Here is a 16,952-nt window from a genome sequence, read left to right on the forward strand (position 1 = left end):
TCAAATAAAATGAACTAGAAAACAGCACAGAAAAGCAGCAAATACAGGCTGTCATTAGCACATCCCACTTGATCAGAGAGGTGTTGACATTCTGGTGTAACAAATGAGCTCAGAACTAGGAGAGATAATATCACTTGTAAATATAAAACATTTTAAGTTGTTAATGTAATAAAACATTTTCCAAAATGTTTAAAAAAGACAAGTGACAGTATTTATAATCCTACCAACACAATAGAAAAGCTAGAACTTTCGTATATTCCCTTCTAATTTTTCTCATATGCATACACTTTTTCATTGTGGTAAAATAAAAATACAACATAAAATTTACCATCTTAGCCATTTTTAAGTGTACATACAGTAGTGCTATGCATATATTTTTATATACATGTTACTGTTATATCTTTTGTATCCTGATTTTTTTTCCCAGTTTGCCTTCTATCAAATAAATCGTCCATGTAGCAAATTTGTCTACATGCTTGTAATTTTAAAGATGCATAACATTCTATCCCATGGTTAGAACATACTTTATTTAGCTGTTCACCTATAATGGGACATTTATGTTGTTTACAATTTTTCACTTACAATATTCTTATGAATTTTTAGTTCATATAGTATTTTCTCTTTAATATTTTCGATTATCTTCTTGAATGATTTTCTAGAAGTTTCCTAGGAAAACTAAGTCAAAAGTGATGTCTTGCATGATTCTTGAAAATTACAATAGAACTGCTTTCCAACGCTTTCTACCAATTTACAGTGATACCGGTGCAATATGAGAACACCAATTTCACCACACTTTCACAACTTTTTCTTTTGATATTAAATTAATATTTTAATTCAAATATTAAAAGTTTAAAAGTCATATTACTTTAACATGTATTTTTCCTATATCTATTTTCCTTGTTTTCTCTGTTGGAGAATGCCAGTTTGTGTCACTTGCTATTTACCTTTAGGAGGTTGTCTCAATATTTTTCTTATTCTTTTTCATGGGCTGTATATATAATAAAGATTTTACCACTGTCAGATTTACTGTGAATATTTTTCCCCATCTACTGGTTTAAAATGTCTAGTTATACTGTCACCTGAGTCAATTTAACATTGTTATACTGCTCAGATCTTGTCAATGGGGTTTTTCCTATCACCTTCATCTTAGAAAATTCTCTCCCCTTTGTCTTATCCCCAGGGCTTTGATAAAGGATTTAATTCTGCTTTATCTTCCTGATCTTATTTTCTATCATTATTTCATTCATTCCTTTTGATGTAAGTGTAGGTCAAATTAATGTGTCCTGTAAGTTCTCACTAGTTAACCAGGACTCTTTCTTTTAATATATTTGAGGAAAGCCCTGAGTAACTGAAACAGTAGGTCTATACCTGTGTGAAGAGTTCTTGTGTACTGGGGATGGGTTCCAGGCTCCCTGGGGGAAGAGGAGCAAGGTAGAGCCCAAAGGACCTAGAATGTGATGTGGCTCAGCGAGACCAGAAAAGGAGCAATATCTAGAATGAAGCGTGGGAGTGCACCTAAATGTCCTTGCGTTTTCATCTTGCTCTTCTGTTGGAAACAACACTGGGGGATGAAAGTGTTTCTAAACATTAAAGACCACTTGACTCGGAGATTTCCCCGTCTTTATTGGAGTCTGTACCTTGATAGGAGGCAGAATAATAGCCCCAGGGCCACCATGAGTTCTGCTGAGCGAAGAAAAGGATAAAAGAGAAATCCAGGCGGACGGAGAGAGGGCTCCGCCGCTGTGCAGCCTTAATCGTGGAGGCGCCCACCCTCTGTCCTCCCGCGGCCCGCGTGCACCTCCACCCTCCTCTCGGCTGGTCCAAGCCCCGACACACACAGACAAGAATCACCACTTGCTTCCCTGCCCTCTAGCTGGCTGCATCTCAAAACTTTTGCAAGGGTCTTAAACCTGGCGCGGAGAGCCACTTGCACTGGACTGGGAGCCACAAGTGTCCGCCCCTCTACCCCCGACTCCTCACCACCCCCTACCCCGCCTTCATCCTCACAGCTGCCCACGAACCTGGAGCCTGAAAGCTTAAGCGACCACACTCGGAAGGCACGCCTGACCTCCTGATTCTGGTTCCCACCCGCCGGCCCAGGTTCGCGGTTATCTTTCCTTCCCGGTGCTCACAGTACGCAGACCACAAACCCGTAACCACTTGTTTTTTTTTGCCTTTTTTTTTTTTTTTTCCTTTGCTGGGATCACGTACAACATCGCTTGACTTTGCATCTTTTAACTGGCAGGCAGGTGGAGGGAGCAAGCCTCGGCCTCCGTCTGGCACGAAGTCCCGCATCTTAACTTTGCGGGCAGAGCATCCGCCACTTGAACCTTGGGAGAGAAAAAGCATCGGGTCCATTTCACGTTAGCGCGCAGGGTCCAGATCCCCGAACCTGTGTACCAGGGACGTCCCCCGTGCCAGCCAGGCTCCGGGGAAGCCCAGCCACTGTGAAATCTGCAGGACAATCTCTTCCTCGCCATCCTCCCCGAGGGAATTCACCCTCCGGGGCCGCCCCGCCTGGTTCCCTCCCACTGCCCCGCGGAACTGGCGATAGAGGAGAGAGAAGGTGCTCTCCTCAGAAAGGCCCCGGGGTGCCCCGTGGGTCTCAAGGTGCACAGGCCTGCGTCTCCCCGGTGGGGCCCCGGAGGGAGGGAGCGTGACCGATCGCAGCGCAGAGAAAGTCCCCCGAGACTGTCACCCCTGCGGGCGGGGGGAAAGGCGGGCGGATGCGCAGGAAGGTGCCGCGGTGGGACCGGGAAAGAAAACACCGCCCCCCCTCCCAAACCTCCCACTGGAGTTTCTCAGCCCGAGTTCTCCGAGAGCGGCCGAGAGACGCCCCCCAGGGCTGCGCGGCGCCTCCACGACCGCAACCTGTCCCAGCCTCGCTTCTGGCGAGGGGGCTTCGCGCTCCCTTCTGGGTTTCGGAGCCACCACGTGACTTCCACGAAGCAGGGGGCCCCCAGCGGAAAGCGGCGGCAGGGGTGGGATCTGGGACCCCGGGGTGCGGCGAGAGGGCGGGGAGAGGAGGAACGGAGCGGGGGTGGGAGAAGGCGGGGCGGGGCGGACTCGGGACGGGAAGGACGGCGCGCTGGGACCGGGGGGTGGGGAAACCCGGGCGCCGCGCGGCGGAGCCGGGGGAGCGGGAAGCCCGGGGGGCGGGGCCGAGGCGGCCGCCCGCAGGTGCGGGGGCGCGGGGATGCGTGCGGCCCGAGGGAGCCGGTAGGCAGCGCCCCGCGTGCAGGGCGCGCCGGGCCGCGCGGCCGCTCGTCCGCGAGGCTGCGCGGCTGGCCGGGCCGAGCCGGAGCAGCGCCCGGCATGTCGCAAGGGCTCCCGGCTGCCGGCAGCGTCCTGCACAGGAGCGTCTCGGCGCCCGGGAACCAGGCGCGGCCACAGGTAGCGAGCTAGATGGAGGCTCGGGAGGGTGCCCGGGTTGCGGGGAGTGGTGGGCGCGCTACGAGGGGCGTGAGGAGGTGGGTGCTGGGGCTCCCGGCTTGGGACTGATGGGAGCAGGGGTAGAGGGCAGTGCGGGAGCCGGACGCGAGCGGCGTGGGGGCACGCGGGCACCCCGCTGTGCGCCTCTGCCCGGCCGCCCCGAGCGCACTCCAGGTGCCCGGGGCGTCCGGGATGGTGACTGGGCTCCTGAACCTGAGAGGAGCAGAGGTCGGAGGGCGCCGACGTCTGGTAGGGCTGGGCACTGTTCACGCTGCCCGGCACGTGGGGTCTGGGCCGCCCTGGGTGTCGCCATCCGTGCGCCGCCGCTGGCTGCCGCCCCATCGCCAGAGCGCGTGGTCCTTCCCCGCCGCGCCGAGCTGGGGCCAAGGTGTGGAGAGGGGAAATTCCGCTCCGAGGGGCGGCTCGTGCCCAGGCAATCTCAGCGTGTACTCTCCTCCGGCGGCCTCCCGAATGGCCCAGGGACGCGAGGTGGCGGCCCGAGGTGGGCAGACTCCAACCTCAGGGCGGGTGGAGAGCCCTCGGCGGGCGCCGGCTCCTCTGCGCAGTCCACCACAGTGTTTACAGCCGCGTACTCGGGGAAACACACAAGGTTGCCGGCAGGGACGGCAGACCGAGAACTTCTCCCTCAACTACGTTAGGATCGAGTCTTTTCAGGGTTATGCCCTGCTTCTCAGTTAGGTGCCTGCCGCAGAATGTCATCGGGTGACGCTAGAGAGTCACACAGCTGAGTCTGGGCCTCAGCGTTGCCACACACAGGCTGAGTAGCCTTGGGGAATCTGCTTCACCTCTCTGAGCCTCAGTTTCTCCACGTGTAAAAATCAATATAATATAACTTCTTGTGATTTTTATGAGGACTAATAGAGACATGGTTAGTAATATATGAATATATCAACATTTTGCTGCTCTCTTTCCGCCTTGATTAAATATTTCTACTGGTTGTCAGGTCCGACCATGTGGTAGGTGCTAACTCCAGTTTGGAGGGTCCACTTTTACAGGGCAGGATGCATGCTCCTCCCTTGAGCCTTATGAATCTCCAATGAGGACCAGAGAGGCATGATTTGGTGATGAGTGCTATAAGGGACTCAACAGAAAATAGCAGTCTTAACAGACGTTACTGAAGACACACCATGTGGCGCTTTGGGATAAAATCTAGTTTTATCTTATGCAGCTCCAAGTGCTGGGCTGTTAGGATGATCATGGCAGAGATTACTGACCACTTGTTCAGGACATGCATCTCTAGTGCCCAGGACAGTGCCTGGCACATGGCAGGTACTCAGTTAATACTCACTGAAAGAATGAATGGATCACACAGCAAATGAGAAAATCAAAAAATCAGAGAGTGTAAGTCATTTACCCAAGGCCATATTGCTATAACGGACAAAACCAAGAACCTATATTTCTAAAGCTTAAGTTCTGTGTGTCAGACCCCCTGTTGTGTTCTGATTACCTCCACCAAGACTTCTTTGCCTCTTAAAGACTACATCTTAACAGCTCGTGTCTGGTCCCTTAAACACTGTCTTCAGGCCACTTCTCTCTGTCATGTTCTTTCTTCTTTTCCTTTCATAGCTTTATTTTCTTGCATATGCTGAAAGTTCTCTACTCACTGTAACTTGAGGAGCTATGTATCTTTCTTATTTGGAATATTAGATCTGATAAAATGATATCTGAAAACATCTGTTATTTCATGTTATCAATATTTGCTTTCCACTAATAGTAATAACTGAGTAGCTTTCCTGTGTTTGTATCCCACTGAATTCTTGATCTCTAAACTCTTTAAAGGTAGTATTTCCATGGAATCTTCTCACAGGTCTCTGGGAAGCAAATACTCTACCCCTCCTCTGTTTTCTATAACTGGATGAAGTGTTTTTACCATTGTAGGTGCATTTTTCTGCCTGCCTTTTCAGAATAACTCTTGAAGGACTTGACTAAGTTTGGTTAAATCTCATATATAGCTAAGAGCTTTCAAGACACATCATCAGTTTGCTTTAGGATTCAAACTGCTCTGACCTGTGAAACAAAATGTCAGTCAAGCACTGTTCAAAGGGATGAGCTGCCTGTGGCCTTTAGGACCACTTGGTGTGTTGGGAGAGTTGTGTGGTTACAATCGGTAATCAGCATAGTTGTGATTTGCACACAATGTCAAAAGTACCTGTTTGTGTGTGGTGGCGGAAGGCCTGGCCCACGGCAAGTCCCAGATAGCAGCCGCCTTTTGCCTTTCCCGTCCTCAAGTGCACACCAACACCACACCTCTTCCAGGCACACGCCCCAGGAGGTGGGTGGGGGAAAGGTTTGAGAACTTGGTTTGGAGTCCAGCAGACGTGAGTTCCACTTCCCGTTCGGCCCTCTACTAGCTGTGATACCTGGAGCAAGTTCCTCAACCTCTCGGAGTTTCTTATTCCTCATCTTTTAGATGGCAGTCCCACCACACAGGTCTCGGGGGCGGCGAGGGCGGGGGAGCAGCTAACCCAGCCATAGCTCATGCGTAGTGCTCCCTCGACGCGGGGCCACTGATTCCCCCGCTGATGGAGCAGCAAGCGCTGCTGTGGCCGCAACGAACATGGTGATGCTCCCGAGCAGGGCTGGATGAAGGGAGTGGGCAGAGGAGGGGCGGCGAGGGGCCTCAGCATCCCACCTGACCACGCCCTTTCCCCCAGAGCCCTGAGGATGACGACAGGAAGGTCCGGAGGAGGGAGAAAAACCGAGTTGCTGCTCAGAGAAGTCGGAAGAAGCAGACCCAGAAGGCTGACAAACTCCACGAGGTGAGCGGGTGTTTGGGGCTGAGCCACGCGAGGGCCACGACGGGGAGTGGTCCTCCGCCCCCACGCCCTGGTCATCACCACTTCCGGCCGGGTGCATCTAATCCCGCTGCCTCCCTCCAGCCCAGCGTTCGGAGTCGTCCCTCTCCGGAGTCTTCATTGCTCCTTCACTGGCTGTATCTCACAGTTCTCTTTTAATTTTAAAGCAAGGAAACTTCCTTTTGATCCTGACTCCCTTTCAAGCTAGTGCCCCGTTTCCTTTCTTTCCCTCCTTTATTTACCTGGTTCTTTTTTTTTTTTTTAAATTATTGAATTTATTTGGCAGACAGGATCTATTTTCATGGCATATGGGATCTAGTTCCCTGACCAGGGGTGGAACCTGGGCCTCCTGCATTGCGAGCATGGGCCACCCGACCACCAGGGAAGTCCCTCCCTGCTGCTTAAAAAGAGACCTGCTGTCTCGATGTCCCCAGTTCCCATTTATTTCCCAGGTCACTGTGATATCCTTTCAGCACCCCAAACACACACACACACACACACACACACACACACACACACACACACACACACAGACATGCAAATTTCCTACAGAAACGGCTCCGCTGAGTCTGCTAGTGTCCTGACACTGCCTGGTCCAGGGACCTCATTCTAGTCCCCTGATCCTTGACCTTGCTGAGACCTCTGACACCACTAACCCTCAGCTTCTTGGAACATTCATGGTCTTTAGCTTCTTTATTTTTGTAACTCTAAAAGAGCGTTTATTTGTGTTTATTCCTTTGGCTGTGCCGGGTCTCAGTCGCAGCGCTCAGGTTTTTCAGTCTTCATTGCAGGGTGCAGGGTCTTAGAGTTGCAGCATGCGGAATCTAGTTCCCTGACCAGGGATTGAACCCAGGACCCCTGCGTTGGAAGTGTGCAATCTTAGCCGGTGGACCACCAGGGAAGTCCCCCCGCAAGGTCTTTAGCTTCCTATTTCTCCTGACCCTCTTAACCACTTTTTTCTGTTTCTTTGATCACCTTTCTACATGTCTGTTTTCTCACATGTTGGTGCTGACCATGCTTTCAGACTCTACCCTTTTGTCCTCTCACCTGGGAGATTTAATCTGTTGATCTGTTGGCTCCCAGCATCGCTCACCCTCAGGTAGGCAGTGATCACTGCAACAAGACCTCTGTCCTGGCCCTAACCCCGCATCTCCAGTGTCTGCTTCAAGGCCTCCAAATGGGTCCCCGCAGGCTCCTTAGTGGCAGCCTGGCCATAATAGTGGGATTGTTCATCCTGAGACTTCCTCTTCTCAGCTGTCTTCAAATTGTAATATGAAGCTAATGAACCGTCGACCCATCACCCCAATCAGGGACCTGAGGGTGACGCTAGACTCTTTCCTTCCCTGAGATCCCTGTGTATTATCCCGTATAATCTCGCAGCCAGGACGCGGGAACCACTCTGTGTCAGGAAGTGATGTAGAAGGCATCCCAGGATCTGTCCAAGGGATCGATGGCAGCTCTGTGCTCATCTTCACGCAGGATTGATGTGGTCATTAAGGGTTTTGGTTCTGCACTCTCCTGCCAGTCTTTCTGGCCGTAGATTGTCTCAGCATGGCCAGTCTGAGGGTGTTGACAGCATTGGAGCCTGTGGGCTTTTATGAGCGGGAAATGACTATCTCTAAAAACCCCTTCACAGTGAGCAGAGAACATATTTAGAATGCACAGCCTCCAGGGAGAGGAGACCCATTGATGTAAATTCACGGAGGGCCATACATTATAAATGCTAGATTCTTTCTTGAAAGTAGGAAGTCTGCATTGTAGAAAGAGATTAAGACCTTCAGACCAGGGTCAGGGAAAGCCTGTCCCAGACTGGATTGTTCTTTAAAATTCCTCAGAAGAATTGGGATGTCCTTTGCCTCCTTTCTTCCCTCCCCTTGCTCCTGAAGCAAGCCTGGTTCTAGCTTCCTGTTACCAAAGAACCCCCAGAGGGGATTTGTTGCTCAGTCAGTGCACAGCCCTACGTTCAGAGCACATGCGTCAGCCTGACAGCTGGGCTCTTCCTCTCGAAGAGCTTCTAGTTGGAGATGAGTATATTAATATCAAAACACACCAGAGGATACTCGGTTTTAAGACCTCTGTGATTATGTGTGCAGAGGTGACTAAATGACTTGGATAAGATCTTTCGTGGAACCAGGTCAAGTAGATTCATTCAACAGATATATATTTTTAATTTTTATTTTTATCTATTTATTTGGATACACCAGATCTTAGTTGCCGCATTTGGAATCTTCGATCTTCATTGCAGCATGCCGACTCTTAGTTGCCATGCTGGATCTAGTTCTCTGACCAAGGAGGGAACCCGGGCCCCCTGTATTGAGAGCACGGAGCCTTAGCCACTGGACCCCCAGGGAAATCCCTCAACAAGTTTTTTTTTTTAACAAGTATTAATTAAGAACCACTGCCAGCAAGGCACTACCACTGGGTCACAAGGAGAGGAATTAGATCTCATTCCTGTCCTGGGGAGGGATAAGAGTCAAAGTGAAACTGAAGTGAAAGTTGCTCAGTTGTGTCCGACTCTTGGCAACCCCATGGACTATACAGTCCATGGAATTCTCCAGGCCAGAAAAGTGGAGTGGGTAGCCTTTCCCTTCTCTAGGGGATCTTCCCAACCCAGGGATCAAACCCAGGTCTCCTGCATTGCAGGTGGATTCTTTACCAGCAGAGTTAGAGGATTGTTATTAATTGTATTGATTAGTTCAGAAAGCCTGGAGCTTATTCTGTATCCCATGGAAGGTAACATGAATATTTTACTACAGCTTCAAAAAAAGAGATGGGTCTCTCTCAATTTCTGTCACTGTGGGATTTGATAACCAAACAAACTTGATGTCTGGGAAACTTAACGGTGGTTCGTCACATTTTCTCCTGCCTAATCCCTCCTAGAACAGTGGGTGGAGGACCGTTCATACGTTCTTAGCTTGTTCTGCTATCCATAGACATAACCATGCCAGCTGCCCTTTCCAGAAACAGGGCTGATTGCTCTGAAACCCAGGGCCTCCACAGAAGACCACGGCCTCCCCTCTTTTTCTGGGGAGCTGCCAGGATGGATCAGGATCACGCACCACGGCCAGTTTTGTTGGGAAACACAGTGTCGAGGAGGCCAGGACAGTGGTTCCATCCATGCCACACGGAGCCCTTTACTGTCACTAGCTACGCTCAAGTGTCATTGGTCGCTGGTGGCAGCAGCCACCTTGGTGACTAGTTTTCAAACTTTGAAGAACATCTGCACATTGAGAGTGAGATGTCTGGTTCAGACGTGTGGTGATGAATAATTTGTGTTCCAGTGGGTTGTGGGCAGGGGACCCTGCACACTGCTGTGGGTCACAGCTGAAAGCCCCGCGGGCTCCCTGGGGCTCCCAGGCCACGTCTAGGTTGGGAGAAGTAAGAGGTGATTGGAAACCTCCTCCTCAGACTTGGAATGCGGCCAGCATGTTGGGAGACATCGAGGGGCCAAGAAACCCACGGCCTGACGTCCACAGCTGCCCTGCGATCCCCTGAGGAAGTCCCTCTCCTCTGAGGAGAGGAGCCCACCCGTCCTAAGAGTAAAGTAAAGCGGGTTGTTAAAACCTGCGACCTGTGGGATTTTAAATTCCTGGTCCAGGACTCGAACCCACACTGCTCTGCTGGAAGCATAGAGTCTTAGCCAGTAGACCGCCAGGGAAGTCCCCTTGAGTAAAGCCTCTATCCCATGAATTTCTCTATCCCATCTGGTGGGCTGCCATTGCTAAATATCTCCAGGTAGCACGAGCTCTTTGTTTGCTTTTCCTGAGCACTGTGAAGGGGAATATTTAGAGCAAGATGTGTTTAAAAATTCCCACCGTCCTCTCCTGCCCCCTCAATTCTTGAGCCTCTCTTCCCTCCAACATCCAGAAAGGTCTCCTGTAGTCCCAGCTGTTACAAGCCTCTCAGGCGCCCTCCTCCTTCCCCAGCTCTCCAGCCCCAAAGATGGGGGAGCTATCCTATCAGGGCAGGACCACCCCCCCCAACCCACCTGGTTGGGAGGAGCACCTGGGCAGGCAGAGCCAGGGAGAGGCCAGGCTCACTCTTGAGGGTTGTCTGAGTTCCCCGCGGGCGGGTGTTTCTGGAAGCCACACTGTGGTGACGAGAAGCGGTTCCTAGCATATATCTGTGTGCCTCACTGTTCACTGTGGCTTTTCAAGTCACCCAGTCAAAGCACTTAACCCTTCTCTTGGGGATTTTGAGCCCGTATTCATCTCTGAACACTAGGCACACGACCTGAGTCCACATTTACAGATGGGAACCCAAGAAGACGGTCCGGGTCTCTAAGGCCAGTTGCGAGTGTGTCAGAAGTGGGTCACCCTGGTTCCAGCCAGGCACCCGGAGATGTAAGACTGAGAAAGGATTTTGAGCCAGAAAAGGAAGACAGCAGTGCCACCCTCGGGAGCCCTGAATGTCACAAGCTGACAACTGTCTTGGGCAATATGACTGTGGTGTGTGCCGCCCTGGTGTTTTCAGATATTGCATATTCTAAGAGAATGCTTCATGTCAGTCCTCAGCGGGTTTAGAAAGTGATGATGACACTAATTTGTACCGCCCTGGACTGGTGACACAATTTTTCTGCTGGGAAGCATATGAGCTTAAGGCTTGGGAAGAGACTTATTGTAAAATCCTGAGTTCGAGTAGTCCTTTCCTGCTGGTAACCACCATGGGGGAAATTTGGGCCCAGGCCCTGCCGAGCAAAAGCAGAATTGCTATCATTGCGTGAGAGCTGCGGCTGATGTTGGGGTCAGGGATCAGGTCCCAAGTGTGTATGACCTCGGAAGAGTCGCTGTACCTCCGAGCCTCGGTTGCCTCGCTTGTGAAAGGGGGTCTGTGTCCTCCTGATGGCCTTTCCCTTCCCCTCATTCCCTTCCCGCCTTAGTTATCATCTCTGGCCCCTGGTTCCCACATACCAGTCTTTGCATCAAAGGCATCTTAGAATCCAAATCTCTCCCCACCCAGACAGCACCGCAGTCCTCAATCAGCCTCTCTTAGGTGCTCAGACCAGGGTTTCTCAAGCATAGTACTATTGATATTTGGGGTCAGCTATCTCCTCACTGGGGGGGATGTCCTGTGTACCCTAGGACATTGAGCAGTATCTGTGCTCAACCCTGTACCCCCTGGAGGCAGTGGTGCCCTTTGCAGCTGTCACCACCCAGGCTGTCCAGCCGCTCCCAATGTCCCCTGGGGACTGCCAAGATTGCCCCAGTTGGGCATCACTGCCTGAGACAGTTTAATTTCCGAGGCAGAACTTGGATTTGCAGTGATTTCGCCACCTCCCATTCTCATCTCTGCTCTGTGGCTGTGTCCTGCAAATACTCAGAGAAGGCAGCCTGGTGACCTCAAACCCTCCCAGGGCAGGAGACTCAAGAGTCAGCAAGATCAGAGCTAGACTGATCATCTCTTTGGAAATAACAAAGGGTCTAACGGTCTTGGCTTGTCTTACACACATATTAAGTCCAGGTAATTTTCCCCAGGCTGAAGAGGGTCTTCCTCATTCCCCTCTGTACCCACTCAGTGTTCTCACCTCCTCTTCCTCCTCTTCCCACTCCCCTTTTTAATATTTGTGAAGCTGGTCTTGCGTGAAGAAGATTTTGACCTCTTCTCTTTTTATTCCCTCAGCTCGATGAAAAGCCCCCTCTGCAGATTTATGAATAAAACTTAAATCCCAGAAGAGAAAGTCCCCAGGGAGAAGGCAGCCAGGGGACCTGCTGGGCGCCCGCTCTGTGGCCTTTTTGAGCGGAGGTTTAGGGCAAGCAGAGAACTTAGGCAGCGTGGCCCCCGTGGCTTCCAGAGGGAAAGCTCACAAGCATCTTGCCACACAGTTCAGTAACTACACAAAGCCATTTGGAATATTCTGCCACAGGAAGGAGTCTTTTCTTTGGAATCCAGTTAAAATCTTAGCTCACTGTGCTGTTCTTAGTTGTTCAGTCGTGTCCGACTCTTTGCGACCCCATGGACTGTAGCCCACCAAGCTTCTCTGTCCATGAGGACTCCAGGCAAGAATACTGGAGCGGGTTGCCATGCCCTGCTCTGGGGGATCTTCCCCACCCAAGGATCGAACCCAGGTCTCCTGCATTGCAGGTGGATTCTTTACCATCTGAGCCACCAGGGATGGGACCAATCAAACGTGTTCTCCATTTTACTTGGAGTGAAGAGCATTTCCAGTTGCAGGATGGAGTGTGTGTGTGTGTGTGTGTGTGTGTGTACGTGCACACGCGTGCTTGCACACACGCATGTGCAAGCTACCCAGAGCTATAGTCTCTCTGAGCCCTCTGCTGTGGGCAGGCTCCCCGTGGTGCCTAGGCCCCCATGCCCTGCTCCTATCCAGACCCTTCCAGCCCACGGAGGGCCTCTTGCTGCATCAGGAGACTGACTTCTGACTCCAGGACTAGAGCTGGTCAAAGGCCAGATGAGAGTCTGGGGAGGTGGGGGTGGTAGGTCTGGGGGAGAGCTGCAGGCAGATGTGGCCAGCCCCCTGGGGAAGCCAAAGTGACCCCCAGACAGCCTGCGGGCACGTGGGTGAGGCCTGCTGCCGTGGAGAGTATTCCAGGCCACCCTGAGAGCCTGCCTTGGAAAGACAGGGGGCAGAGGGATAGCTTCAGTGGCCTCTGCATGGAACCCCTCTGGGACCCTTGTTCTGAGTGGGAGGAAGGTGACTAGAAGGAGGAGGCAGGGAGGAAAGAAGGTAAGAGGAGACCAAGGGCGAGAGTTGAGGAGTCAGTGATGTTGAGGAGTCGTAGATGTTGGCACTGGGGCCAGTCAGAAGGGTTATAGGAGAAGGTAGCAGAGGCCCTTGGTTGCTATACATTTCTAATCTTTGGGGAGAGACTTTATTTATTATAAGTAAGATTGAACTATGATACAAGACTGAAGAGAACAAATAATGAGAGATGTGGTTTCATTAGGTGCTGTAATCAGGGAAGCCTTCCTGGAGGTGGTGGACTTGAGCTGGGCCCACATTCAAAAAAAGGAAGATAGCTCGGTTGAGGAGAATAGCAAAGAGGGAGAGCTGAGAATTTGCATGTGCCTTCATGCTTGTAAGAAGATCAGACTTTTCCGTAATATTTCTTAAACATTACTGGTAAGATAATAAGGTTGGGTCCCCAGCTCAGAAAATGCATGGTACGACAAAGCCTAATCATATGAATCAACCTAGAAATGGTTGAAAACAGCTTTTCAACAAGATGCAAATGAGACTGTCAGCCTTAAGAAGGTCAGGCTCTGCAAGTGGCCGAGTATTGTAGGACTTACTAACGAGTTGGATGAAGAAAAAGACTTGCTTCATCAAATGAGGGGAAAACTTAGAGCTGTGTGGTATCACCAGTTTAGGAGCTGGCATAATCAATATTCAAAACGATTTTGCTGAGCTGGAAGGTGCCCAAGAAACAGGGTGAAATTCAGTAGAAGTGGATGTAGAGCCCACCCTTAAGCCAAAATATTAAAAAATGGTCGTTCAAGCAAGGACGGGGATGCAGCAGGTGCCGGCAAATCCTGCACTTCTCTGCAAGCTCAGGGAGAATCTCTCGAGCCAGCTGGCTTTGAATGTGGGTCCCACCCAGAGCAGACTACCTCTAGACAGCTGCCCTCCGCATAGCCGGGCCCTCCCCAGACTCACGCACTGTGTTAGGGGAAGTTTGCTCAGAGCCCCTGGCAAATGGAACGTACGTCGGGAATGGCCTCCAGGAGGGCAGAGGAAGCAGAAGTCCTAAAACCCAAGGAGCCCAGAGGACCTGAGGCAGTTGGGCTCGTAGAACACCTAAGGGGAAGTGGTATGGGGCCATCTCCTCACATTTCAAGAACTGTGATGTTGAGAAAGTATCGCACGTATTCTGTGTGGTTCCATAGGTGGAACCAAGCCCAGTAGGTGGGTGTGAAGGGGAGAAGGATTTTAGATCAGTACAAAGTGGAGCTTTCTAATAGAGCGGCTGGGAAACGTTGGCAGGAAGTGTCCTTGGAAGAAGGAGAGAGTCGGATGTTGGAGATGGGATTACACAGGGAAGGTTTCTACACTGGGTGGGTTGGGCCAAGCGCTCTCTGGTTCCACCCTCCTCCCCCGCCCCCCACCAGCCCCCAGTTCTAAGCCTCTGTAAATTCTCATATAGTGGAAACTTATTAGGTGAGTGTTGAAACAAAGCCAAAGCAAAAGGTATTTTGCGCTCATTTACTCAGCATTCAACAAACATGCGTTCTGTTCCAGACACTTTTCCTGGTGCTGGGGCTAAACAAGTGAACCCAGCAGAGACCTTCAGAAGTAGGTCAGCAGCTAGGGGGCAGGGGTGGCTGACTGCAGAGGGAGATTGAAGGATGAAACAGACGGAACAGGCTCCGTCTTGAAAGCAGGACTCCATCTTGGGCCAGACTGTGGACTTTGAGCTAGATGCCCAGCATCTCTGGAAATGACATACCAACTGGAAAACCAGGCCCCCAGAAGGAAGAGCCCCAGGGCTTGTACCTAGACTCTCCATTGTCTGAAAGAATACCTTAATTATCTATGTAACTGAATAGAATCATACACTCTATTATGCTTATTGGGGTATGACCACAGGCCTATTGATAATTGTCCACTGTTAACTTCCTAGGGTCGCAAAGATTCGGACACGACTGAGCGACTGAACTGAACTGAACTTCCTAGGGTTAAGGCATATGAATCACGGGTTAACTCTATTTTTCTTTTCCTTTGTTCAGACTAGTTTCTGGGAATCTGGGGAGGTGGATTTGGGCACGAACACTTAGGGTATATAAGGTTTTCCCAAAAACTAGTCGGAGTCCTTGGCTAAGAGGAGACTCTGCTTTGGGTGCGCCAGTGTAATAAACTCCCCTCTGCATTGTCCTTCTGAGTGAGTTTGTTTCCCGGAACGCATGGCTACAGCAAGATCAGGGAACTTTCAGATGGATGGAGACGTTCTGCGTCTCGATCAAACCAGTTGTTTGTGCTTGTCAAAACTCATTAAACTAAACATGTAAAATCGGTGCATTTTATTTTATATGAATTATACCTCAGTAAGGGCTTCCCTGCTGGCTCAGCAGGGAAAGAGTTCACCTCAGTGCAGGAGACACAGGAGACGGCGGTTTGATCCCTGGTTCTGGAAGATGCCCTGGGGAGGGCATGGCCCCCTACTCCAGTATTCTAGTCTGGAGAGTCCCATGGACAGAGGAGCCTGGTGGGCTATAGTCCATGGGGTTGCAAAAAGTCGGACATGGCTGAGCGAGTAAGCACACACACACACACACACCCCTCAGTAAAGATGATCCAAAAAAGCAAAGCCCTCATAGAACTAGCGCTCATAGAACCTTTCAGCCGGGTGGGAGGGGAGAGACATGGAGCAGATGAACAGACACATCCGAGGGCTGGAGGCAGGCACCGTTAAGGAGAAGCTGCCAGGGAAGGAGGTGAGAGCTCCGTGGCCCACGGTTACATCTGCGGGAGGATGGAGGAAGGGCACGGGTTTCAGGGCCAATTTTGCGCCTTTCCTGTCTTCTCAGGAGTATGAGTGCTTGGAGCAAGAAAACACAGTGCTTCGGAGAGAGATCGGCAAGCTGACGGAGGAGCTGAAGCACCTGAGCGAGGCGCTGAAGGAGCACGAGAAGGTGTGCCCACTGCTGCTGTGCCCCATGAACTTTGTGCCCTTGCCGCGGCCGGACCCTGTGGCCGGCTGCCTGCCCCGGTGAAGCCCAGAGACGGCCCTCCTCGGCTCAGCGAGGAGCCCAACGAGTTGGTATCTTTCACCCCTGCTGGAGGAGGCTTCTCTCCACATCCGGGCGCCTGGGTCACCTCTTTGGAGCTCTGGGTTCGGTCCTCGGTGGCCCAGGCTCAGCGTGACGCTCCCCTTCCCCGCAGGAGCCTGACTCAGAGCCTGCAGCGGAGCCAGGCCGGAGTCGCTGTGCTTCCGCTTTGGCAGCTAGTACCTTCCCTTGCAGAATCATTTCCCCTAGCGTATGCATAATAAAGGCATTGTCGGGACTTCCCTTGGTGGTCCAGTGGCTAAGACTCCCAGCTCCCAATGCCCCTGGTTCCATCCCTAGTCAGAGAACTAGATCCCACATGCCACAAGGAAAGATCCTGCGTGATGCAGCTAAGACCCAGCTCGGCCAAATAAATAAATAAAAATATTTTTTAAAAGGCATTGTCTTCTTTCCTTTTGGCCAAGTTCTTGGAATTTAGAGACGCAATACCTTTCCTCTTTCTGAAGAGGTCATCTCCTGTTCCCTCAGGTGGTTTTGCAGCTCCTGGGTCTGATTTCCCCTCCTGGTCATCAGCCCCAAGGACATATCCAAGCTAGATGGGGAGGCATCTGGCCGGGATGGGACTCCCTGCCCTCCCCCAGCAGGGTGGCACAGAGGTGTGCTGGGCCTGACTCCTGTTCGTCATATGCTCTGTGTGGCCCTCCACCCTGGTTAACTTCCCCACCCAGGCTAGATTGTCATGGAAGATTTTCTATTCCAGGCTGATTTTCTCCTGAGACTGTGCACTGTACACTGAGTGTTTTCTCTGTACACTCGTTGGTCACATCCCATTCCGTTAGTACTCATAGGATCAGGCAACAAGTTTCCTTTTATAGAAGTCTGAATCACTATTGAATGGAAGAGTTGTTCAGTTGCTAAGTCATGTACTACTATTTGTGACCCCATGGACGGCAGTACACTAGGCTTCCCTGTCTTTCATTGTCTCCAGGAGTTTGCTCAAACTCAGGTCTGTTGAGTCGG

At 51.3% G+C, this 16,952-nt stretch overlaps 1 protein-coding gene across 1 annotated transcript; it reads left to right on the forward strand.

Annotated features, from left to right (window-relative positions):
* Nucleotides 1-3,103: 3,103 nt before the first annotated feature.
* Nucleotides 3,104-16,372, forward strand: BATF3 (basic leucine zipper ATF-like transcription factor 3). The gene is made up of 3 exons (XM_027956301.3): nt 3,104-3,393; nt 6,108-6,212; nt 15,732-16,372. Exons 1-3 carry the CDS (start codon nt 3,316-3,318, stop codon nt 15,915-15,917), a joined length of 369 nt encoding a protein of 122 aa, XP_027812102.1. The 5' UTR covers nt 3,104-3,315; the 3' UTR covers nt 15,918-16,372.
* The last annotated feature ends 580 nt before the right edge of the window (nt 16,373-16,952 follow it).

Source organism: Ovis aries, chromosome 12 (genome assembly GCF_016772045.2).
Source record: "Ovis aries strain OAR_USU_Benz2616 breed Rambouillet chromosome 12, ARS-UI_Ramb_v3.0, whole genome shotgun sequence".
In the NCBI taxonomy this organism is placed as follows: Eukaryota; Metazoa; Chordata; class Mammalia; order Artiodactyla; family Bovidae; genus Ovis; species Ovis aries.